This window comes from Pelodiscus sinensis, chromosome 5 (genome assembly GCF_052426305.1).
Source record: "Pelodiscus sinensis isolate ZL-2025 chromosome 5, ASM5242630v1, whole genome shotgun sequence".
NCBI lineage: Eukaryota > Metazoa > Chordata > Testudines > Trionychidae > Pelodiscus > Pelodiscus sinensis.
This window is the reverse complement of record NC_143056.1, coordinates 122,169,298-122,195,982: the sequence shown is the minus strand read 5'-3', so window position 1 is coordinate 122,195,982 and position 26,685 is coordinate 122,169,298. Positions and strand designations below refer to the sequence as shown.

The window sequence follows — 26,685 nt, the reverse complement described above, 5'->3', positions numbered from 1 at the left end:
ACACCATCCACGTGTATACAGTTCAGAGCAAATACAGCACCATAAATGGGTTATGAAATGAGCAATGCATTTTCGTCACATTAGTCAAAACTCACAAGTGCGAGTTTCTTGGTGTATTGCTCAGGGAATAAAAATTGCCATGCTCAGTGCAAGATGCTTCATTTTTGCATTGTTTCTCCCTCCCACCCTTTGTTTTATAATTGTAAGTTTCAGTAAATATTGCAGTTGATGCATTCTTGCTGCAGGGATGTTTTTGAATCTGTTTGTAAGAACATAAGAACATAAGAACATCCATACTGGGTCAGACCAGCAGTCCATCCAGCCCCGTATCCTGTCTGCTGACAGTGGCCAATACCAGATGCCCCAGAGGCAGAGAACACAACAGGTAATCCTCACATGATCCCTACCCTGTCACCCACCTCCAGAGAAACAGAGGCTAGGGATACCATTCCTATCCATCCTGGCTAATAGCCATTGATGGACCTAACCTCCATGAATCTAGCTCTAATTTGAATCCTGGTAAAGTCCTAGCCTTCACCACGTTCTCTGGCAAGAAGTTCCACAGGTTGACTGCCCTGAGTAAAGGAAAACTTCCTTTTGTTTGTTTTAAACCTGTTGCCTATTAATTTCATTTGGTGACCCCTAGTTCTTATATCATGGGAATAAGTAAATAACTTTTTCTTATTCACTTTTTCCATACCAGACATGATTTTATAGACCTCTATCATATCCCCCCTTAGTCTCCTCTTTTCTAAATTGAAAAGGCCAAGTCTTTTTAATCTCTCTTCATATGGGACCCATTCCAAACCTCTAATCATTTTTGTTGCCCTTTTCTGAACCTTTTCCAATGCCAATATATCTTTTTTGAGATGAAGCAACCACATCTATACGCAATATTCAAGCTGTGGCCATACCATGGTTTTATATAGAGGCAATAGGATATTTTCTGTCTTTTTCTCTATCTCTTTTTTACTGATTCCTAACATTCTATTTGTTTTTTTGACTGCTACTGCACACTGAGTAGATGTTTTCAGAGAACTATACACAATGATTCCAAGATCTCTGTCTTGAGTAGCTGTTGCTAAATTAGACCCCATAATTTTGTATGTATAGTTGGGATTATTTTTTCCAGTGTGTATTACTTTACATTTATCAGCATTAAATATCATTTTCCATTTTGTTGCCCAATCACTTAGTTGGGTGAGATCTTTTTGAAGCTCTTCACATTCAGCTTTGGTCTTAACTATTTTGATCAGTTTGGTATCATCTGCAAATTTTGCCACTTCATTGTTTACCCCTTTCTCCAGATCATTTATAAATAAGTTGAATAGGATTGATCTCAGGACAGACCCTTGGGGGACATCATTTGTTACCTCTCTCCACTCTGAAAACTTACCATTTATTCCTACCTTTTGTTTCCTGTCTTTTAACCAGTTATCAATCCATGAAAGTACCTTCCTTCTCATCCCATGACAACTTACCTTACTTAAGAGCCTTTGGTGAGGGACCTTGTCAAAGGCTTTCTGGAAATCTAAGTGTACTATATCCACTGGATCTTCCTTGTCCACATGTTTGTTGACCCCCTCAAAGAACTCTAGTAGATTAGTAAGACATGATTTCCCTTTACAGAAACCATGTTGTCTTTCCCCAACAAATTATGTTCGTTTGTATGTTTGACAATTTTATTCTTTACTATGGTTTCAACTGATTTGCCCGGTACTGACATTAGACTTACTGGTCTGTAATTGCCAGAATCACCTCTAGAGCCTTTTTAAAATATTAGCATCATGTTAGCTATCTTTCAGTCATTAGGTACGGAAGCTGATTTAAAGGATAGGTTACAAGCCACAGTTAATAGTTCCGTAGTCCCTTTTGAGTTCTTTCAGAACTCTTGGGTGAATGCCATTTGGTCCCGGTGACTTGTTACTGTTGAGTTTATCAATTTGTTCCAAAACCTCCTCAAATGACACCTCAATATGGCACTTTTGTTTTATTAAAAAATACGTACCATGAGAATAGTCATTGGAGAGACTATTTTGCAAATGCTGTGTTGTTGTGATGAGGAATTGTGACTCTTCTGGCTCAGGGACAAACCCTTCTGGATGAACAGAACTCAGCTAGATCCTGGAAAAAACCTAACGATCCTGCCTCTTTTGCTGGACCTTGCCAAGTACCTGCAGGATTTAAGTAAGTTGGTTTGTTCATCATGTTAGCTTTATGATCCTGCCAGTTGAGGAAGTGTAGAACCTGTTGACATCAGCAGAGATTGATCTATGAGTCCACAGAAAGGACTGTAAGTATAGTGGAGAAGATTGATTTTCCTGTGTCTATTGTTTACTGTATTGTAGTTGTTGCTATGTGCTTCACTGAAACCACACCAGTGAAGTTAAGGCATCTATGCCAATACACATTAGGATCTGTCTTTAACAGCAACAGTGATACAGTAAAAACAGAGGAATCTGTCTTCTCTCATATAATGGAAGCCCTAGGCTGTGGAATGGAGAGCAGTCTGTGATGGTTCTTAGGTTTTATTATGTGCTTTGTTCTGTGAAGAATCTAAAAAGAATGCAGTGCACTAGGAAGTGGGGAAGACTTCTTTCATTAATATCAAGAAGGTGTAGTGTTTCTGCTGTGGCGGGGAAGGTCTGAGGCTGGCAGACCCACTGACAGGGGGACAAAAGGAGCAGTTGCCCCGAGGCTTTCGACTAGGCCTTTTAATCACTGGCGGAGCCCAGGCCCTTTAATCTCTGGCAGAGTTCCAGGTGGCGTACTCCAGGCAATGCTAAGGGCTGGTGGGGAAGGGAGCACAGCACCGTCCAGGTGGCACTGAGGGCTAGTTGCTCCCTGCCCTGCTCCTTCCGCCCGAGGACCTGCCCCTTCCAGGAGTGCAGAACCACCCTCCCTGCACCTTGCCTGGCAATCCTGTTGCCTCCCACTGAGGTCTCTTCTGGATTTGTCAAGCCATTGTATCTCTTTTACATTTAAATAATATGCACATATAGCTCAATAATATAGAGGATTGATGGTGCTAAAGACTTTGGGCTTGATTTGATTTGCTGCTGCTTTTCTGCTTTGTAGCTATTTATGTCCGTTCAGAGTCAATAGGACAACTTGTATACAAAGTTTAACGCGCTTAAGTGCTTTTCTGGATTAGGGCCAGAGTGCTCAGAACCTTGAAGTATCAATCTCTTACTCACCAGTGGCTAGGCCTACAAGATGAACAGATGGAATGGGATAAATAGCTATTTTCTGTTGATCAAAGCAATATTATTTACCAACATGGTGATCACTTCCAAGGCAGGAAAGAGAGGCGCCACATAAACCATGATAAAGGGCAAGAGCAGCGGGTTAAAATCAGGTGTATTAATTTGGATTATGCTTATATAATATGTAGTGAAAACAACTGAAATAAATTCTTCCAGAATTTGTGGCATTTATCTAGCTTGCTTTGAATTATGGAAAAATCACCAAAATATAGACACTTGGCAGAATTTTAAATGGATTTCTTGAAATGGGAGCAGATACTGTTCCATGCAACATGCTTTCACTGAAGATCTAAAGCAGTGGTCCCCAACCTGAAGATCTAAAGTATGTTGGGGGTAGAGAAACAGAATAAAACCATTCGCTGAACAACCAAATCTGCACTTGAAAGGGAATCCTCTGAACTGGCATTCATGCTAAAATTCGACACTCTCCGCAGGGGAATTAACAAAGACTCCAACTATCTTGCCCATTACAAAGATAGCTTCCCCAATTATCACTTCTAATACTATTAACTCACAGACATTTCCCCTTCCCCACCTCTAATATCATTAACTCACTGGCATTCACCTTCCTTCCCCCCCCTCCCACATCCCCCTTCTGTTCTGTAATGTGATTTGTCCTTTTCATGTGTGTTTTTTTTTTTTTTTTTTTTTTGAATTGTATCCTTTGGTATATATGGTTGTGACTATTTTCTTCCATTATTTGATCTGAGGAAGTGGGTCTGGCCCACGAAAGCTCATCATCTAATAAACCATCTTGTTAGTCTTTAAGTGCTACATAGTCCTGTATTTAATCTCTTTGTTCATCTATGAGAGTTGTGCTATTTCTCTAACTTCTTGCTTGTTCAGTATTCAGGCTATGAAGAAATCATCAGATTTTCCATATGTGGAAAACAAAATGTCTTTTAAATTTTCTTAAAAAACAATGAGTGGCCCTGTAGCACATTAGAGACTAACAAAAATATAGATAGTATCATGAGCTTTTGTGGGCAAAACCCACTTCTTCAGATGAATGGAGCAATGGACACAAATCAGATATTTAAAATGGTAGTACACAGAAACCTGCTGGAGAACATTTTAATTTGCCTGGGCACTATTAATGGATTTAAAAGTGGCTATTCCTCTGCAATTAATTTAAAGAACCAACGTGAGAGTGAGAGTGAGACTGGCTTTCATATGCAAATTTGACACATTTACCCAGGGACTGAACAAAGACATTTATTGGATGGGCCGCTATATTCAACACCCAAATTACATCAAAAGCTAAGTATTGGGTACTTACAACCCACTCTATTAGCCTTATTTAGCATGGACACTTTAATTGACAGGTTTTTCCCCTTCCCCTCTGCCCTATTTTTCTGCTATATGTTTCTACCCCTGGACTCCTTGCTCCATTCATCTGAAGAAGTAGGTTGTGCCCATGAAAGTTCATGATGCTATCTATATTTTTTGTTAGTCTCTAAGGTGCTACAGGACAATTTGTTGTTTTACGTTTTTTTTAATACAGACTAACATGCCTACCTCTCTGAGACTTTTAAATTTCCTTGTCTATTTAAATCGATTTAAAGTGCTTGAATTGTTTCTCTTACAAGGGACCTTGGAACCTCATTATCTCATCTCCAAGTATTGTGGATGGCTCGCTGTGGACTCACAGACTTAGATGGTATCTCTTCGTGCAGCTCTTTGAAGGTAGGTAAAACTGGGTCATTTCAAATATGCTCCTATGAGCAGTATCTTTAGTGAATATTTCTCTTTCTGTAATTGCACTGTTACTTTTTTTTAAGTTCTTAAAGGATGTTAATTGGGCAGTATTTGAGTTAGTATTTATTAATTTTTAAAGATGCTAAAGCAATTCTTTTTTACTGCAACCCTCTGGTCAGATCCTGAACACACTTAGGCCATGTCTTCACTAAGCAGAAGATTGATGCTGCCAGAATCAGTCTTCCAGAACTAGCCAGTTAGCCCATTATAAGACAGGATTTTCAGGTCTCTCATCCACGTCGGTCTTCTCTCCTGAGCCTCCGGTCTGTCGCTCCATCTCTCTCTCTCTCCTCCTCCTGCTGCCTCCCCTCCTCTCTCTCGCTCAGCTTTCCTCCGCCTCCTGCTTCTCTCTCTGTCTCTCTCTTTCTCTTCTCCTCCTCCTACTGCATCTCACTTGGGGGACTGCGGAGCCCAAACGGTCTGGAGTCGCTGTGACGCCGCACGTCACTGCCCCGCCCCCCTTTGCCTCCCGCCGTGGCGCTTGGCTGACTTGTGCGCCACTCAACTGAGCCGCGGCGGGGGAGCAAGCGGCGCAAGCTGTGGTTTGGGCTCCCCTGTAGCGGCCTGGCTGAGCGGCACAGAAGTCAGCCGAGCACCATGGCAGGAGGCGAAGCAGGGCATGAAGGGGACGTACACGGCTGGGCCCCGCCCCTGGCCATGTACCTCATCGCCCTGCCCCCCTTCACCTCCTGCTGTGGCGCTCGGCTGACTTGTGCACCGCTCAGCCGAGCTGCCGCTGGGGAGCAAGTGACACAAGCAGCGGTTTGGGCTCCCCCGCAGCAGCCTGGCTGAGCGGCGCATACGTCAGCTGAGCACCACGACAGGAAGCGAAGGAAGTGACTCAGGCAACAGCGCCGCCTAGGGCGAACAGACAGCATTTCAGCATTACAGAGTCACAGACATTGGGCTACTTCTTCCAGAATTTGATTTAGCAAGTCTAATTAAGATCCGCTAAATCGAACCCAGAGAATGCCCCTGTCTGTGGCTGGTACTCCTGCTCCTTTGAGGTGTATGGGAAACCGAAAGGAGTGTTTGCTGTCTGTGGCCTCCCACTGTGGGGACAGCGGGAAAACTCAAAACAAGGTATGTTGACTTCATCGACGTAATTAACTTAGCTGGAGTTCCATATCTTGATTCAACCTCTCCTTTTACTGTAGACCTGGCCTTACTTATTTCCCTGACAGTTTCATTGACTTACAACGGTATTAGGCATGATAGGAAACACTATGCCCAAGCTAGTTCCTGAGTGTTCCTATTGATATCTCTAGCTCTTTACTTATTTCAAATCTTTAAGATATTGAATTAAGTCAGTAGGTGGTTTAATGTCATTTGGGCAAGTCTGTGGTTTATACGTTCTATTTACTTCTGTTGAGGAACTCTATATAGCCTATAACAATATTTCTGACCTGAGCCAAGTGAGCTTGCTGGATCATCTTGAGATTCTGGACCTGGAAGGAAACAATATTGAGGACATCAACCAGATTCAGTACCTGGGACTCTGCGGCAAACTGAGCAGTCTCACAGTGGAGGGGAATCTTATTTGCCTGAAGCCAAACCCAGAGTCTTCAGAGGTGAGAACCTTGTTCAGATTTCTTGGGTTAAATTTTGCACGTTTATCCCAAGTTGGTAAATCTGGTATCCACAGAAATACTTCCATTGTATTGTTGTCTTTCTTAAAAAGTACTTCCCATGAACTCAAGGAAAGCTAGAGGAAGCATTGGTATCGACTGACAAGGCCTTTTCCCTAATGGCTTCAAGAGAGGTATTGATATTCGTAGGAACCCCTTTCATAGTACATCTTCTGATACATGTGGGTCTAGTCCCAGGATAAAATAAATTGGCAGTCAGTTTGTTCTTACAAGAATAAACACTTCTCAAACACTAGTGGACATATCTATGCACTGTTAAATCTATCACTGTCTGCTGTGAACCTGCCCAACGGCTGCTAGAGTTTAATTTTTTTCCTACTTTCTAACCAGCCCAAACCCCATTCATTGCTCACCAGGGAAGATGGAGCAGGCTTATAAATTTTTTTTAACCTCTGTTACCTTTTAGCAAGAAAATAATATTTTCTTAGTCCCATGTCAATCTTCACAATGAGCATTCCTCATTTCTGTGGTCAGGGGGCAGCTGAGATCTTCACACTGAGCCTGTGCTCAGGACCAGTCCTCCAGAAGAGCTTCCCAGAATTGTCTGCCTCCAAGTAGATTTCAGGGCACCCTTTGGAACAGAGCTTTCAGAGGATTTTTGAAAGATTTTTAAGCAGCTGTCACTCAAGATTGTTTTATGGCTTTGAGGGATTTCTTCTCAAAACTGATAAACTTAAAAATTGTGTGGCTTTCTGAAGAGGGTTTGAAGAATAGCACTACTCCTCCCCTAAGAAATGGCAGGGACAGTGGGTTGCCTGCACCCAGCTCCCAGCCAGTGTGAGAGCGAGGTCTACACCATAGAACCGTGCAGGCTCAAGTAACCCAGCTCGTAGACAATTTATGGGAAAGGTCCAAGCCAAGAGGCATGAGCAGACTGTAGTGAAACTGGTCCCCCGATGGCATATGGCTCAAACCACACTGAGAGAACTGAGAAGGCCACAATTAAACCATCTTTTAGTGGCATGTGGGCTAGATGCCCATGGAGAGATATGAGCAGGCTGCACAAAATCCTAGCATGTGGGCAAGACACACAAAGAGTCAGCTGAATGGGCCACGTTGAATCTCCCTTCACTGAAACCCAGCCAGAATTAGTGGCATGGAATGAGGGGGAAAATTTTCAAAGCCCCCTACCTTTCCACTAGGCATGAGGCATCTATTCCCACAGCTTGCAGAGCATGTATCCTGCATATCTCTCTAAGGAGTGAGGTAAAGCCAATAGAGACAAATGATCCCTCTGGTATCAGGTGGATCTTGCAAATGAAACAGATTTACCTGTGAGTCCTCAGCTTCTCTAAAATGTGCCAGCTCCTGCAGCCTTTCTGGTACTGATGGATTATTTGTCTCCATTGTCTCCTAGCTTTTATTGGAAATGAGATCAAAATCTTTCCAACAGGACACCAGTTTGCATCTTGCCCTAGTTAGTTAAAATATTTTTAATCACTTAATATGGTCCCACCAAAGTGTTCTATATCCTCACATTAAGGGCCAGTTACTCTCAACATCTTACCTATCTTTTCAGTGCCTGAGAGGCCTCTGGAAACCCGTTGCATTATCTCTGCTCTTTGGGGACTAAAGTTCTCAAACATAAGAGATTATGTAGCTTAGTCAGATAACTATGCTGCAGTGTGTAAAAATGTCAGCCTCTTTTGCTGTGATTTCAGAAGAATTTCAGTAGTACAGTTTAACAGCATTAATCTTTCAATAGCTCTTCTTCCTTATCCCCCTCTTTGCATAGCTTTTTGGGGAAACCCCAAATAACAATTTTGAGTATGAGACTGCAAGAGTGTTTTCTCTCATTATTACTTTTGTGTGAGTGTAGTATAGTAAAAAGCATATTATTGCTGGTGCAGAAGAGCAAGGCAAAGCACCTCAAGTTAACAACACATGCATGTGGTTATCTGTCCATCCATATTAGAAATTTTCCTATCTCTCATACCACGTGAAATCCCAATACCCATGTTGAAATATACCAGTAACAATTAAAAACTTGATAGTGTTCAGATTTTTAATCTGGATATCTACCAAATCAGTATTTTCATACAGTGGCTCTGGGGCAGTCTTATAATCTGTTTTATGGCTTCAAGGAATGCCAAGAGGAAAAGTGACCTCCAAAATAAAACTTTAAAGTAGCATGTTAAAATGAGGAACCCTTTTAAAAGAACTATCACACTTTTTCATAGCATAGATCAGGGCTTAATAGAGATATTGTCTTGGTGACACGCCATCCTCTTTGTAGTCAAAATAATCATCCTCTCTTCCTCTTTGGGTTACATAACATCCCAGCAGCAAATATGGCAATTGTTTACATGCAAAAATAACTTCAGAAAAGTCCTTTATGTGATGTACAGTGCATGTGTAACCCACACACCTTCTGGGTGTGGTGTACTGTCCCACATAGTGGCACTTAGACCACTTACAGAGAGAGAGACTAAGTTTACTGTATAACCTCAGCTGAGAGCCTTAGCTCAAGTGGTAGCGGCTCATGTACTAAGCTCCATAGGTTCCAGGTTTGGTTCTGCCTATTGAAGTGACACGTGCACTTAAGTTAATTCCAGTTTTAGCAATGTTGTTGATTCCAGCAATATTTCCTTTACTTAAAATGGGGACATTGGAACAGGTAATAACTCTAAAACTGGAACCTTTAAAAATGGAAAATTTAACTTCACCCACTATAGCAGCTGGAAACAATAAGGGGAATCAATATAATTCAATAAACCAGCTTTGTGGAGCATCAGCAAGTACTCTGCAGACCATTGGTGAGTTGTGGATGACAATTTGGGAATCATTGTGACAGAACTTTTATCCGATTAAATGTATATTCTTTGCAAACTTTCTGCGTACATAGATACAGGCAGTCCCCGGGTTACGTACAAGATAGGGACTGAGGTTTGTTCAGTTGAATCTGTATGTAAGTCGGAACTGGCGTCCAGATTCAGACACTGCTGAAACTGACCGCCAGTTCTGACTTACATACAGAATCAACTTAAGAACCCCAGGCGTCCCCACGTCAGCTGCTGCTGAAACTGATCAGCAGCTGATTCCAGGAAGCCCGGGGCAGAGCAACTCTGCCTGGGGCTTTCTGTAGTCAGCGCTGGTCAGTTTCAGCAGAAGCTGACTTGGGGACGCCTGGGGCAGAGCAGCTGGGGTGCTACTGGACCAACCCAGCACCACCCCATCTGCTCTGCCCCAGACGTCCTGATTCAGCCGCTGCTGAAACTGACCAGCAGCGGCTGAATCAGGACCTGGGGCAGAGCAGCTGGGGTGCTGCCGGGTTGGTCCAGTAGTGCCCACGGGCGCTGCAGGACCAATCGGCAGCGCCCCAGCTGCTCTGCCCCAGAGTCCAAAACAAAAGCCTGGTCTGCTGGGGGGGGGAGCACACTAGCTGCGCCCCCCCCCCCCAGCAGACCAGGGACACGGGGAGCAGAGCCGCAGCGGCAGCGGGGTGCCGCGCCTCTGAGGCTTTGCTCTGGCAAAGCCTCAGAGGCGAGGGACCCCGCCACAGCTGCGGCTTCAGTCTGGGTGCCTGTGGTCTGCTGGGGACGGTCCCCAGCAGACCACAGGCACCCTGACTGAAGCCGCAGCCGCGGGGGGGTCCCGCGCCTCTGAGGCTTTGCCAGAGCAAAGCCTCAGAGGCGCGGGGAACCGCCACTGCTGCCGCTCCAGTCTGGGTGCCTGTGGTCTGCTGGGGATGGTCCCCAGCAGACCACAGGCACCCGGACTGAAGCCGCAGCCGCGGGGGGGTCCCGCGCCTCTGAGGCTTTGCCAGAGCAAAGCCTCAGAGGCGCGGGGAACCGCCGCTGCTGCCGCTTCAGTCAAAGCGGCAGCAGCGGCGGTTCCCCGCGCCTCTGAGGCTTTGCTCTGGCAAAGCCTCAGAGGCGCGGGACCCCCCCCCCGCGGCTGCGGCTTCAGTCAAACTTCAGTCAAAGCGGCAGCAGCGGCGGTTCCCCCGCGCCTCTGAGGCTTTGCTCTGGCAAAGCCTCAGAGGCGCGGGACCCCCCCCGCGGCTGCGGCTTCAGTCCGGGTGCCTGTGGTCTGCTGGGGACCGTCCCCAGCAGACCACAGGCACCGGGTCTCAAGGGGCAGCAGCAGCGGTTCCCGCGCTTCTGAGGCTTTGCTCTGGCAAAGCCTCAGAAGCGCGGGAACCCGCCCGGTGCCCCTGGTCTGCTGGAGACGGTCTCCAGCAGACCAGGGGCACCGGAGCAGCTTACGAACGGGGCTTTCTCGCCCCGACTTCCGGGGCGAGAAAGCTCCGTTCGTAAGTGCGGATCCGACGTAAGTCGGATCCGCGTAAGTCGGGGACTGCCTGTAATAGTTCTACTGGGTTAAAACAAATGATCCATCATCATTTTCTTCAGATTGCTGTAATTGCAGGTCTTCATCAGTTCTCAAACGATAAATGTGAGATACACAAATTAGGTTGAATGTTAATTGCAGCACAAGTCTCAAACCAAAATATAGTCTATGTAACCAATGTTACATAATGCATTGTATTGTAATGCATTTTCTAGGAATTGGATCAGTCTATGCTGATGTTACAAAGGACTGATAATGCATGAATAAGAAAGAAAACAAAGAGATGACACTATGATTCCTCTGCATCACATGCCATATAACTTTCCTGTTTACTCTAAATCATTCACATCCATAGAATTCATTTGCATAAGAATTTAAGCTTGAAGCTTTAGCATCTCTAAAAGCTCAGTCATGTAATGCAAGTATGGATATTTCAACCCATCCATATAATAATCATGAAGATTTGTATCACTTTTTTATATTTAATTATCAGCTTGATCACATCTGTCACTGAGCGAACCAGCACAGTGTAGAGTTTTAGTTGTCATGTTTTTTCTTTTCAGAGATTCAGTAGGCTGTGCCTTAACAAATTGCTCTACATTTGTTTTCCTTTTCTGTACTTTCAGAGGTATACTTCAGAGGCAGATACTGTAACTATTTATAATTGAAATGTTTGTTGTTCACATTTCATTCCTGGATGAAGACGCAATTAGAAACAAAAGTCTCTACAGAAGGAATTCCATGCCTGCTGCTAGTTGAAAGATCATTTCTTCTTGCTTGTTTTTATTCCCATAGAGATAACACAGGGCAGTTTTTGTCACTCCATAATTGTAGGTTGATATCAGAACCTAAGCAAGAGATACTAGAGCTATAAGGGATTCAGGTCCCCTTTGCTGTCCATTTCCAAACATAGTAATATACTCAAAAGATGTAATTATCACTTGATGTCTTCAGTCTTTAAAAATCATTTGTGATAGGCTCATGACATGACTGCTCTTGATTTGTTTAGATGATGAAACCAGGGACTGATTAGTATTATAATATGCTGGAGTGCAATGTGTTTTTGGAAGTGAAGTACACATTCAGAGTATGTAGCACACAGAGGGGAGCCAAACACCTGTGTGAATCCCTGGGCAAGGTGCAGGGGGCCAGCTCCTTGCTCCCAGAAGGGGTGGGGCCTCAGGTAGAAGGGGCAGGACTGGGACAGCCAGCCCTCTGCACCACCTGGAGCGCAGTGTCCCCCCTACAGCTCTCCATGCAGCGTGGCACTCCAACACAATTTAAAGGGCCCAAGGCTCCGGCCATCACCGCTGCCATAGTAGCAATGGCAATGGTGGCTGGGAGCTCCAGGGCCTTTTGAATTGCCCATCCCCAGCACAGTTGCCCCTTTAGCCCTCCCCCCTCTCCCCGGTTGGCAGGCCCGAGCACACAAGACACATTCTCAAGCAAGTTTTTGCAAAAGGGGATCTCTTGAGGAATTTCTAGCTAAGACTTTACCATCTAGAAATCCTATGCCATGCAGTGTCTTTCTGTCAGTCATTGCTTAGCTAGTGCACCAGTCACTGGGATAGCTAGATATAAAGAAAATACAAGAATTTAAGAAGATTCTTTGCTGTCCACCTATGAACCATCTTCTCTGCCCCTCTCTTGATTGGATTTTACCTCTTTGGGTCATTCTAGGAGAAGACAGAATAATCAGCCATTTGTTGCCTCACTACTGATGGGAGGTCTCTTCAGAGAGGCATGTCTTCAATCATGCTCTAAAAGAGGCAGCTCACAAATTCACCCTGACTCCTGTATGGGGAGTTCCACAGCCCTGAGACCATCACAAAAAAACATTTATTCCTCAGATCTAAGTTTCACCCTGGGCTCTGTCATTCCTATTAATGCTTTTGCCAACTGACTGAGGTACAGAAAATTCAGCCAAGAGGTAGAAAATAATAGATGTAGACTTACATTTGTTCCCCAATTTGGCAAGTCTAATATTTCGAGCTGCCTGCCATACTGTACCCCATAGGACAACCTCAGTAACAGCTCTTGTATTTTTTTATCTATAAAATGATTAACTAAATTTACTGCCCTTTCGTCAGACTCCCTGTTTGCTTTGTGTAATTTGATTTTCAGATGACCTCATCTTCCTCTGTCATCTAAACCAAACCCAACAACCTGATGATAAATACTGTAGCCCCTAATATAGCTGCTGTTTGCAGTATTGCTGCATGAGTGTAATATGATGCATCTCTCAAACAGGATAGCACTATAAATTGTAAACCTATAGCCAGCATACTGCACAAAGTACATGTGCTACGTGAAGGGCAGATGATTGGTTAAGGTTGTTCCTAAATGAAGATTAAAGAGTCAGTTAGTCAGGTTAGTATCTGCCTCTTCTTATCAGCAGCCAGCTTTATTTGACAAATTCCCCCTGCCAGTTTGTGTGTTGTTTTGTGAGATGGGAATGGGCAGTTGTTATACATACTGCTGCTGCAGAAAAATTTCTGTGAGAGGCAATATTGCTTGTGGGTGAGGACTTAGTTGACTGGGAATTGGTGATATAACATGTAATATTGTGAAAGACAAAACTTATCAGGACCAAATGACTGAATTATAGGTAGTGTGGCAAGGGCCCCTCTTATACTTGCCAGACTGCTCTTCTCCCCTTGGCGAAAAGGGTTTCAGACAAAGCACACCCTGTCTGTTGCATCAGAACAGTCAGCCTTCCCCTTAGAAGCAGGTTAGCCTGGTAGCCTGTCCCTGGGAGAATGTAGAGGACCATTGTTCCCTCAAAGATTTTCCATCCGTGAGCAGAGTGAGTTTTGTCTCGTGCACCAATATTGAGTTCATGTGTGCTTGTTTAGACGTGTGCCACTGTGGCACCCAAGTTATTAACAAATACCTTATTTATATATATTTTGTAAAATGTTATGGAAGAAAGAGCACTAAAACAAGGGATAATTAACAAGGTTCATGGGTTTAAATGTTTATTTAATGTGAAGCCAAATAAAAAGAAAATTAATACTGCAAAATTGTCAGTAGCCAACTCCCTCTGTTTATAGCCCTCTCTCAAACCCTCTCCCAGATAGATGTAGAGTAGATGAACTTCCTTCTAGTCCTATGATTAGTCAGAATGCAAACACCAAAAGGATGTTGGAGGGTTTGCTAACAATATCAGAAGTATGAGATCCAACAGAAAAGTTTGAAATACAGCAACTCTCAATTTTTATTAGAATACCAAGGCATGACCACAGTGCATCAATGCCCGAATGCTGAAAGAGTTGAAGGTATATCTAAGCCCCCTTTGTGCCTTCTGTATTTTCCATGTTGCCCAAAGCAAGTTCAGCTGCTGTTGTGTATTAAATTAGCCTCCAGGCTATGCTAAATCTGCACTGTCCACAGTTCCATAGATGTTATAGAGGCCAAGAATAAGCAGTTTTCCTCTAGTTTTTCATTGGCAAGATAGGGAGTCCCCTACCTACTCTGGGGATAAGACCCAAGTAGAGAAGTGAGATCACTGCCTTTAGGGTATCTTTGTGCCACTGGAGTGCAAAATGGCCACACTGCATAATGCTGCACAAATAGAATGGACAGTCAGGCAGAATCCAGAGCAGCAGTGACAGGAGCCTGTGGCACACTGCTATGGGCCTCTGCCTCTCTACCGAACAGGGAAGGCATTTAAAAGGTCTCCAGTAACCCTGTCTCAGCTGATCTGCCTAATCTGCCTTAGACAGCTCCTTGTCAGCTGCTTCTAGGGTTGTCAGGTATCTGGTATTGACCCGGACAGTCCGGTATTTTCGCCTCCTATCCGGTAAAAAAAAATCAGAAAATACCAGACACCTAAAATGTCCAGTATTTTCTGATTTTTTTTCCCTGCCAGGAGGCAAAAATACCAGCTACCTGGCAACCCTACACACATTCAGCAACCAGGCCTAGCCCCAGGGCTACTCCCGACCCAGTCCCTGGGCCGCTCCCGGACCCCTGCCCCCCTCTCCTTCTTCCCCGCCCCCCGCTTACCTGGTTCCGCATGGGAGCTCTCTTCCGGCACAGAGTAAGAAAACAAGATGGCCGCTGGCAAAAAAAAAAAAAAACCCACAAAAGCCTTAAAGGGGCCATGCTGGGTTTTTTTTGTATTTTGGGTTTTTTGCTTGTTTGTTTTTTGCTTAATAACTGTCAGGGTCCCTTCCCCCTCCCCCCCCCCCTAACAACTTTGGTTTCCCCCTTTATTTCTCAACAGTGGTTGTTTTTTTGGGGGGGGAGGTGTTTGTTATTTTTGGATAAACCATCTGGCAACCCTACTTCTAATTGGTCCACTCCTTGTTAACAAGGGAGTTGGCTTTTTTTCTCCCTCCTAGGGCTACCTTTTTGCCACTCTGTTGCAGCCCTTTGATCTGACTTTGTCGCAGTAGATGTTAACTTTCAGGTGAGCCATCCTCTCACACTCCTTCACAAGGACAATTTTGCTTTGTGCTCTCTTTAAACTGCTAGTGAGTTAGAGACAGTCAGACATTGTCTGCTGCCTTCTTGAATCTAAATTTTTTTAACCAGTGTTGTAAAATGCATGTTCCTACACATCACTAAGTTTTCCCAAAGCTGAGATGTCATGTCTTTGCAGGGTTCAAATCTGTTAGCAATGCCCAACATTCACCAGGAGATTCAGAACCATAGTGTAATAACCACCATCTGTAACACTAAATGTTTCTCTCCTACTGTTCATAATTCTTCGGTCATTGCTATATGCACATGGCCCATTTCACTTATAATTCAAAATGTCAGTTTATTAGTCCAGAAGAAGCTTCAGCCCCTCAACATGTGTCATAACTGACATGTGTGAATGGGAGGGGCCATACCAAAGTCTCAGAAAAGAAACCTAGATACAGTTCATTTTTGCCTTTATGCATCAGTCCTTGGCATATGCCCTCTTGAAGAAAAAGAGCTTAGATTTAAATTGAGTCATCTCCTCTAATATACAGAAGCATTCACAGGGTATGTCTAGACTGCATCCCTCTGTTGGCAGAGGGATGCAGATTAGGCAGGTCGACATTGCAAATGAGGTAAGGATTTAAATATCCCGTGCCTAATTTGCATAAAAATGGCCACCATGTTTTGCCGACTCAGCACTTTGTTGGCAAAAAGCAGCAGTCTCCAGTAGCCCTGTCTCTGTTGAGAAAGAAAGCCTTTTTTGACAGATCTCTTATGCCTCCTGTAAGGAGGTTTACAGGATCTGTCAAAAAAGGTTTTCTTTCTCGACAGATCCCCCTCTAGACTGCCGCTTTTTGCCAACAAAGTGCTGAGTCGGCAACATGCGGTGGCCATTTTCATGCAAATTAGGCACAGGATATTTAAATCCCTGCCTCATTTGCAATGTCGACCTGCCTAATTTGCCTCCCTCTGCCGACAGAGGGATGCAGTCTAGACATGCCCACAGTGCCTCCCAGAGCTACATATGCAACACACCTGGCTTAAAATTTTACCTGCAGTCGCAATCTAGCTCTGAGGGATTTGGCACTTGTTAGTGTGTCAGACATTGGGTTTGGTAGCCTTCCAGCCTAGGCCCATCATTTTAGTCTCAGTATGGCCTGAAGTTGATGCCACAACCAGAGAATTCCAAACATAACGGGAGGAGGGTGCTTATGGGTTGAGTTTCTCCAATCTTCCTATGGAGAGCAATGTATTGTTTGCAATTTTGTATGGCTCCCAGATGCTATTGTAATAGGTGCTGAGGTAATTGATTAAATAACTTGCCAAACAGCCTTTTAATTTGTGCAGTTTGTGTTGTTGGTACATCAGTAACTTGAGTAGTGGTTCCATCATAGAGAAGCACAGTGAGATTTTAAATGCATGGTTATATTTCTATTTATTCTTTGAGATGGGTTGGTTTGTCCCTTCAAAGCATTCTTCAAACTATCCAGTGGTCATAAAGCGTGAACACCTCCACAGTGCTTATAATAGTTCAGTTTCTCTTTGAACAATCTGTTAAAATGACCATACTCTTAATTTTTCCAGGTACCAGATTATAATTACAGAGCTGAAGTGAAAAAACTCATCCCACACTTAAAGTATTTGGATGAAATACCAGCAAATCAAATCACCATCCCTCTCTCCAGGAAAATGAACAAGGATTGGCTAATTGTCAAGGAGTCTATTAAGGAAGGCAGTTTATCTAAAGACATTTCTGGCTTAGGTATGTCAAACTTCCCATGAAGGTACATTTATTGGTTTTGATATGTAAGAAAGAATAAGAGCACAGCTAAGATCCCAAGCTGAGCTTTCAGGAAATTTGAATTTTTTACTTGGAAACAGCAGAATGGCTATAGAATTCACTGTAGGACAATAAATATTGAACTTCACCATGCTATTTTCATGGTCGCTCTTTGGAATGTAACTGCACTTTAAAACTTTTGGCCAGAATCTTCACCCCACTGAGGCTGCTTTGTGCTGCTCTTAATCAGCCAGTGGAGGAGTCTTTCTTCCTGCATTGGGGAATCCTCCAGTGCCAAAGGATTCCATATGATCGGCTATGCCATCGAGTCAGGTGAATAGCTAGGATAAATTGAGTTTGGCTAGAATCCCTCTCTTCTCCAGAGATTTTCCAAATGTGGCTATGAAACAATGGGAGTAAGTTAGAGCAGCCCTGAGGTTAGCTCTAGGACTAGAGAAATGTAAAAGTGGCTTAAACCATCCACCATGTTTCATCTGCAGTTGAGGTTTTAGCGCTTAGTATTTTCATGTATGTATATTTTGAATTGAGCAAGTCAAGTGAAATCTTGGAAATGGAAGGTGGTATGATGGCTCATGAATAGTGACCCATGTAACTACATGATGGTATATTATTTGGGAAAGCTACTTCTTAAGAACATAAGAACAAAAATACTGCATCCAACCAGTGATCCCTCTATCCCAGTATCCTGTCTTCTGACAGTAGGCAGTGCCAGATGCTTCAGAGGGAATTAAGAGAAAATGCAGTTATGGAGTGATCCATCCCATCATCCTGTCTCAACTTCTAGCAATCTGAAGTTTAGGAACACCCAGATATAGGATTGTATCCCTAGTGATCTTGGCCAAAAGCCATTGAGGGAGCTCTCTTGCATGAACTTTAGCTAATTCTCTTTTGAGCTCAGTTATAGTTTTGGCCTTTACAACTTCCCTTGGCAATGAGTTCCGCAAGTTAACTCTGTGTTGTGTGATGAAGTACTTCCTTATTTTTGTTTTAAACTTCTGCCTGTTAATTTAATTGGATCACCCTTGATTTTTGTGTTATGCTTTTATATATTGCACGACATGTGCGTTACCATATTCATTAAATATTACAAAGTATTTCCTATCACTGCTTCTATTGCTTCCCATTAGTGTGGGCAATAAGGTTGACTTCCTCATCCGCACTGTTGTGGTATGCTTGCCAACTGCATACCATTAAAGATACAGTTTATTTTAGAATAAATACACAAACTTCTCATTTATTTTAATCCCAGTGGTTCCAAATTATTAGTTGTAGTACAGGCAGTCCCCGACTTACGCCCCGGAGCTCGCAGGCAGCGATCCGCCACCTCGACCTCTGGGGCGAGAAAAGCTGCTCCCGGTGCCCCTGGTCTGCTGGAGACCGTCTCCAGCAGACCAGGGGCACCGGGAGCGAAGCCACAGCCGCGGCGGGTTCCCGCGCTTCTGAGGCTTTGCTCTGGCAGTATGTTCATTTTTTTTAAATTGTATCATGTGTGTTCATTTTTTTTAAATTGTATCCTTTGGTATATATGGTTGTGACTGTTTTCTTCCATTATTTGATCTGAGGAAGTGGGTCTGGCCCACGAAAGCTCATAATCTAATAAACCATCTTGTTAGTCTTTAAAGTGCTACATAGTCCTGTATTTTATAAAAATTTGATCCTTCCATGGTACCTCCATGGGCTCCGTAAGTTTGCATTACAGAAGAATAGTAAAGTTGGGAAGCAAAAACAGCATAGAATGGAACACAGAACAGGGCATGCATATTATGTTATAATATTTTATTCATGTTTGTATTTTTACTTTAAATGTTAAGCACTCAAGTGAGGAAATTCCAAACATTTTCTCTTCTTTAGTGATGTTAACTTAGCTGCTTTGCATTCTGTATGTTTTATAGCTTTGCATTAATAACAAAGGCTAAGATTTTTTTAAATCAATCAGTGCCTAACATGAAGTTCTTGAATAAATGGCCTGATTATTAAAAGTGCTGAACCCCCAGTATTGCAGGACAACATTCTTCATTTGCCAGTGTATTGCTTAATATCTGAAATGATTTAGAAACTGTGTGAAAAATATGGGTGATCATGCTGGAAGGTGGCCAGAGAAGTATCCCTACCAAGGATGCAGAAGACACTGTGTGGCTGTGCTGGGTGTATTATTTACATTTAAGCTCCTCAAAGCAGGAACTGCATTTTTTTCTTATCTCTCTAGCACCAAGCATGTTGCCATTGCTTTGTCATGACTGTGCAATGATAAGGTATTCGAATACTGCGTTCTTAGACGTATCTCACGGAAATCTCTGTTAGATTCTTATCCAGAGACGACAAGAAGAAGACCTGGCTCCAGTCCGAGACCTACCACTGCTCACTTCATGTCCGCTTCCAGACCATGGACTGCACAGAGGCCAGCTAGTGCAGAGAAATCTAGCAATGTCCCTTTGCTGTCCAGTGGTAGCACCCTTGCAGAATCCACTTTCTCTAATGAGATATTCCTAGAGGATGACTCCAGTGACTTGACACATGGTGATGATTTTTCTTTATTCTTCCCCAGTCACCCCTCTTTCAGCCTCCCCTCAAAGTGCTTCCAGGTGCTCACAAAGTTCTTTTCACATGTGCTCTCAGTAACACCCACTAGCACTAGTGGCACAGTGGCTTGTCCATGACTGGTTTCTACATGTGAAACTCAAGCACAGTGAGCTTGAGCTGCTTTTTCATTTTCTCCTGAGGCAGAAGGAAAAAGTCTTTTGGGGACAGCCTCCCATTTTACACTTTGAAAGCTATATATTGCTACAGAGTGCCCTAATGAAAGGTAGGCAATGTCTCCCCACTTGCTATTTGTTAAGCAATCTGCTCTCAGGTAGGATTTGTTCCCTTATTTTTATTAAAACCTGTTCTCATTAACCCTTATCACTAGATCCCCCATTTGCTGGGGTCACTTATATCTAATTTATATGCAAACATGCAGAACTGTCTGGACACAGCATTGTGTTAAAACACTGGAATAATGTCCCAAGATAAACTGTCCCTACAGAACATCCGGAGGACAGAAGCTGTGTTGCATGCCTCCTTCACAAGTGTGTCAAAAGGTCAGAGTGTGTGGTGTGCAAGCTTCATACTGATATTCCTGTAGGGATCATTGCTGTGAGTGAGTGGCTGTAGCATCAGTTTCCAGAGCTGTATCTCCTAGTTTAAGGGATCATGTCACTGATTTAAAATTTCCGGCCTGCTAGCTATCCCAAAGCTCTAATTGTAGTGCAGTACCCAACCACCTAGTGGCTGGCTCTTTCCTCCTGGGAATACTGCAAAGTCTGCACAGCTCTCCAGAAGAAACTGGAGGACCTTCTGTCACTCTGCAGCAATTTTTCTGGCTAATTCAGGCTCACTGCTGATGGCTGAGATTTGGATGTCGCTATCTCCAAGCCCGTTTCAGAGCAGCCAACAGTGTAAGTAAGCCAAAGGAGTGGGAGGGTGAGGAGATCTTCACCTTAGCTGTCCCAGAGCTGGCACTCTGCTATAATTAAAGGGGAAGACAAAGGAGCCTTTGAGGGCCACCAGCAGGATGCACAAGAATGGCTGAATGGGAAATGTCTGGCGGGGTCCTGTTTTGATCCAGGTGTGAACCCTTCCTCAGATTTCTGGGTCAGTTGTCACTGAGACGGCTGGAGTGCTGCAATCTGATCAGCTCTTTGGAGACACGCTAAGTGTGTAGGCTGTGTTCATTTCTCCCTGTCTTTTGGAGTTGTCTTTCCAGTAAACCCCAGTTCTTCTCAGCTCTCTGAGACAGGGAGTTCAAATGCTCAGCAGGACCAGCTGAGCCAGTGAAGCAGCCCTTTGCTAGCACTGAATACTCTGCGTTTAGCAAAGGAAATGGAGACCAGCTCCAGAGAGTCGATGAAACCTGTTCTATCCTTGTCTACACGAAAACAGAATCTCATCAGGGCTGTAATCAGACTTAAGAACTGTATGAAGTGTAAAAAGCTGGTGCAAAATGACTTGTTTTGTTTCTTTTGGCTAGGAATCAGCCGCGTTATATGTGGGAATCCTATCAAAGCCCTTCATGCACGGAGACAAAAGCTAGGTGTACGTCTTTTTTCCTATATGCTTTCCCTTCCTGCTGGACAAACCCAAATGACATGAGTTCTGCTGAGATAAGATGAGACACTCCTCCCCCTCTCCTCCAGCTACTGTTTTTATGGATTTCCCCTCCAGTTTGTAGTCCAGAAAATGATGTATAAAAGCAATGAGTCTTGGAGGAGGTAGAAGGTCTAAAGGCCTTGATTCAGCAAAGCCCATAAAGAGACTTGGAAGGCCAAGTGAGACATGAAGAAGGGCAGGAGAGGAAACTTGGACAGCTGGAAGATCAGTGGATAAACAGAGTGGTGAGGGGGGTCATGAATCTGAGAACTCCAGGTTTCCTGTTCTGGGAGGGATTGGAGAGAGCTGGCAGGGATGTGTCAACTCAAAATTGAAATCAGCAGTGTCATTTAATGAAAATGTTCTCAGACACCAGCTGCGTGATCATATATAAGAAAAAGAGGAGAGAAGCAACCGGTAGGAAAAACCATCGCTTTCACTAGAGGGAATTAAAAACAAAGGACTGTAAAAGAACAAATTAAAATTACATGCCACATCCTGCCTTCTATACTCACAAAACTTGCATAGACTTCCCTGGGATCTGAGCAAAGCACAAGTACGGACCCCAGGATTTGGTGCTGGCTTGCAGTGGAGCTTGGACTCTAGGACCCTGGGAGAGGGAAAGGTCACAGATCCTTGGCTCTAGCCTATGCCCAAACATCTGCATCACAATTAAACAGCCCCTTCGCTCGAGCCCCACGAACGTGAGGCACAGGCCAGCAATGGGTGTTTGATTGCAGTAGACATACCCCTGTGTAGGCCCTGAGTTAGCAAATATGTAAACATGTGCTTAACTTTATATGGGCTTTGCTGCCTTGGGGTCATGTGACTGACATGACACACAGATCATAATTTCACGTGTCATTCTTGATAACAGATACTAGAAAGATCACTGGAGGGGAGGAGAAGGAAATGGAATTGTCCCTTTTCTCTGCCTACCCTACCAACCAATTAAGCTTTTTGAAATAAATTAGAGCTATCAGATTTAATAATGGTATGACCCAAATCATATGGTACACAATCACATCCTATGATCTATGCCTGAAATGCTTGTTGGTGCAGCTATTACAGGTTCAGTTCAAAGTAAATGTAGAGCTACACATCTGTGGGGTGAGACTCAGACATGTCATTAGCCTCCTAGTTGTCATAATGCTGGGTTTCTGCAGTGAATATATAAGAAACGTATTATTGTAATGGATTGTAACTGGGAGTGTCATATTCAATATAATATTTAAAAAAATAAAATTACATTGTCATGGATAAACTAAAAACCCAACTATTGCATCAAAAGCTTCATCAAAATTCTGATGCCCAGCATTTGGAAATTGTGTTGTTGGCAAAGAGGAGTGAGTGGTAAATTAAATACCAAATTATCTGTAGTAACTCTTCTGAGTTTTATTTTTCAGTCTGTAGCAGTGAACCCTTTCCAAATGCCTGGTCCCAAGTTGGAGCACAGCTTTGACTCTGAGGAAGCTGAAGATCCAAGCCGGGAAGATGTCTTTACTGATTTGAAGGCATGGAGAGAACAGCATAACCAGTAAGAGTTTTGGATGATTCTAAATTATCTTACAGTACAATGAATTGCAGGGACTCAGTGTTAGGGTTGCCAGGTATTCTGTTTTGAACTGGACAGTCCAGTATTTGAGTTTTCTGTTCAGGAAACAAATTGAGAAAATATAAATGAGAAAATAGAAATGTCCAGTATTTTCTAAATGAGATGGAATGTAGATTGTGATGTAATGTCAAGTGTGTCCGGTATTTTTGTTGAAACCATCTGGCAACCCTACTCAGTGGGCCGTCTCTGTAATAAGGAGAACTTTTCAGCCACCTCCTGGCAGTCTGGGAGAATTGCATTTCATTTTGTAAATTCACATCTAGGCAGGCAGAAATAGTCTAGTGGAATCTATTTGCACACTCCAGGCTTAGTTTTCCCTTCTGCGGAGAACCTCATAGGAGGGACAAAGAGGGAGAGGAAATCTCTGGGCACTGTCCATGTTGATTGTAGGGAGGCTGAGATGTCCAGGCTGTTTCTGGGTCTGTGAACCCTCCCTCAGACCCCTTCCTGGCAAGTGTCTTAAAAAGACATCCCTAGTGTAGAGGGACTAGTGGGCAGAGGAAAATGAATACAGCCCAGCAAAACTGCCTAAAGGAGAAAGAGACTGATGGGCTCCTCCTTCCACTGCCTACCTCTCCTCCTCCCCCAGTACAGCCACTTTCCATCCCCTCACCTCTTGCAGATTCCAGATCTCTGGAGTGCCCTCTATGTGGCTGGTGGCAAGTTATGAAGTGTGGGTGGGATCAGAGGGAAATCGTTGCCCTGCTGTCCTGCTACACAGGAAGGGTGACACCTGCAGTAAAGGGTGCCGTTAATGTGTTCCCTTTTCCCAGCAGGTAGGTTATTACTAGTCCTAGCAGTGTTCTCCATTAGAGAGCAAGGGCAAGGTCTGCAAAAGCATTTGGTATTAACCTAACTAAATGGAAGTTTTCTCAACAAATTCAGTGTGTCTTGGATCAGGCCACTTTATGGGGAAAAATTCTTCTCTGGTCTGGATGGCAGATTTCTGCCTTGGTGTTCCATGCACCAAGGGAGAAGACTATTGAGCTGAGTTTCCTCTGTGGATCATAGAGGCAACAGTTATCCTAGAGATAAAAATGCCTTTATTTCAGCTCTGCTGCCCTTCCTGCCCCAGCAGTAATAATTGAAATCTGTCATATTTTACTTGTCTAGTTAAAAGTTGGCTGAATCTGAAACAACAAAACACAGGCCGGTTAGATATCTAATGCACTTTATCTATATTTGTCTCTAAACAGCAGTGACCCCACATGAACTGTTCATGCATGTGAACACTCCTCTAAGGTAGCACAGTGGGGGGTCAGCTAAAACTGTAGAGCTTAACATTTGTCAGGTGTCTGAAAATCATTCAGATGGAGGAGCCCCAGGTGCTGAAGATACACAGTGATGAGGAAGAAGCGGAGGAGGAAGAATGCAGCCTGAGTGACGGCTGTGAGGATGAGCTGAGAGAAACTTTCGATGAGGATCTCATTGAAAGTGTTTCACCAGATTCCTCCTGCCAGTCCCGTCTTTCCCAGTCCTCCTCAGGTATTGGTCTCACTTAGCTGTCTCCCTTTATAGGGAAGAATTGACATATGTTACTATGGTCTCTTTGTAATCATTCACTGTTCTGCTCAGCAACATGGCTATAGGAAGAAATACTGAAGCTGAAATACATTGGAACGTATTCTCTATTGTCACCCAAGCAGAATAACAAATTGCATTCATTTAGGACATATAAGGCTGGATTTCTCTCCCAGCATTTTAGTGACACAACTGCTCAAAGGCCATTCTTCTAATTGTATCCTTAGCCTAAATTCTATACATAAATCAATATAAGTGCTGAAGTAGGAGTGCTGGATGTACCGCTGCAACCCCCTGTCTTGAAGTGGTTTCCATTATATACAGGGGTTATAGTTTGGTTCAGTGGTTCTCAGCACCCCACTATACAAATTGTTCCAGCACCTCTGTCAGTCGGGTACAGTTTAATCTTTTTATGGCCAGCAGCAACTGGATCTGTGCTACAGGCAGTCCCCGGGTTACGTGGATCCGACTTATGTCGGATCCCTACTTACGAACGGGGCTTTTCTCGCTGCAGAGGACACGAGCGGCGTTAACGCCCAGACGCGTTGCGGTCCCGCCGCCCGCATTCTCCACGGCGAGAAAAGCTGCTCCGCGTCTCTCTGGTCTGCTGGGGGGGAGCGCAGCAGACCAGGGAGATGCGGATCAAAGCCGCGGAGGACGTGGGTGACGGGACCGCGGCACGACTCGACGGTCCCGCCGCCCGCGTCTCCCTGGTCTGCTGGGGGGGGGCGCAGCTAGTGCGACCCCCCCCCAGCAGACAAGGCTTTTCTCGCCGCAGAGGACGTGGGCGGCGGGACCGCCAAGACGTGCCGCAGTCCTGCCGCCCGCATCCTCCGCGGCGAGAAAAGCTGCTCCGCGTCTCCCTGGTCTGCTGGGGGGGAGCGCAGCTAGTGCGCCCCCCCCCTCCCAGCTGACCAGGCTTTTCTCACTGACACCTGGGGTAGAGCAACTGGGGGGCTGCCGGGTTGGTCCCACAGCGCCGAGGTGCGGCGCTACTGGACCAACCCAGCAGCACCCCAGCTGCTCTGTCCTAGCCGTCCCCAAGAGCAGCTGGGGTGCTGCCGGGTTGGTCCCACCGCGCCAAGGGTCAGCGCTACCAGACCAACCCAGCAGCACTCCAGGTGCTCTGCCCCAGGCGTGTCCAATTCAGCCGCTGCTGGTCAGTTTCAACAGCGGCTGAATCTGGACGCCTGGGACAGAGCAGCTGGGGCGCTGCCGGGTTGGTCCCCGCAGCGCCGCACGTCGGCGCTGCGGGGACCAACCTGGCAGCACCCCAGCTGCTCTACCTCAGGTGTCCCCAAGTCAGCTGCTGCTGAAACTGATCAGCGGCTGATTCCAGGAAGCTGGGGGCAAAGCAGCTCTGCCTCGGGCTTCCTGTAGTCAGCCGCTGGTCAGTTTCAGCAGCCGCTGAATCGGGGACACCTGGGTTACCCGACTTACGTACAAATTCAACTTAAGAACAAACCTACAGTCCCTATCTTGTACGTAACCCAGGGACTGCCTGTATATATAGAACGTTTCTAAAGACAAACACACACACACACACACACACACACACACATATCCTTGGTCATACATAGGGCCCTTCATTTTCTGTATTTATTTTATTTAATTTTTCCCAGAAATTTATCAACGTTTATTAGCACTACAAGAAATATAAGTGAAAATCAGGGAAAAAGGCTATTGATTATTTTTCTGACCAGTGTTAGAGTGTATTTAATTGGTAGACAGAAAGATGGGGGGTGGATATTCAGTGGATTAATGCTTTGCATTCTATTCAATGTGGCTTACTGCAGAACTAAAGCAGAAATCAAAACACATTGCCACTTCTTAACTTAAGAAAACAACAGATTTCTAATCCCCAAATAAAATGTCATGTGTATAAACTGTTTTAGACTTAGAGCTATTAGCCTATAAATATTACATTTAATAATTGGCCCACACCATTTGCAGCGCCTACAACTCAGCTTCATCCTTCTCTCCTGTTTTTGTTTTTTGAACACTTTCAAATACTTCCTTGTGTTCTGAAACATATTCGGAGACAGATTTTTATTTTCTTCCCATTTCAGTATCTTACATCTTTAAACCATTATCTAGCAGCTTGACATGTGTACGTGGTAGGCATGAGATTCATCAATATGTTCAAATGTGCACACGCTTCAGAGCTTGTCTGCGTGCATATTTTCTATTGTGTGTATCTTCTAGACTAACACATAGCCTGACTTAAAATGGCAGCTTTGC

General features: G+C 44.4%; 1 protein-coding gene and 1 non-coding gene across 5 annotated transcripts in view; one reads left to right on the top strand and one right to left on the bottom strand.

Annotated features, from left to right (window-relative positions):
- LRRC56 (leucine rich repeat containing 56) overlaps window positions 1-26,685 on the top strand; it is a 99,942-nt gene that overhangs the window by 65,602 nt on the left and 7,655 nt on the right. For all 4 annotated transcript variants that reach the window (XM_075928269.2, XM_075928266.2, XM_075928267.2 and 1 more), the window contains 7 exons: window positions 4,856-4,952; window positions 6,398-6,595; window positions 16,964-17,141; window positions 19,482-19,697; window positions 21,190-21,254; window positions 22,715-22,845; window positions 24,215-24,408. In XM_075928269.2, the coding sequence (XP_075784384.1) occupies window positions 4,856-4,952; window positions 6,398-6,595; window positions 16,964-17,141; window positions 19,482-19,697; window positions 21,190-21,254; window positions 22,715-22,845; window positions 24,215-24,408 (1,079 nt within the window). The remainder of the gene's footprint in view (window positions 1-4,855; window positions 4,953-6,397; window positions 6,596-16,963; window positions 17,142-19,481; window positions 19,698-21,189; window positions 21,255-22,714; window positions 22,846-24,214; window positions 24,409-26,685) is intronic.
- On the bottom strand, window positions 25,569-25,716 carry LOC149524370 (small nucleolar RNA SNORA76). Its single transcript, XR_016349771.1, has one exon. It is a non-coding gene; the product is annotated as a small nucleolar RNA SNORA76 (small nucleolar RNA).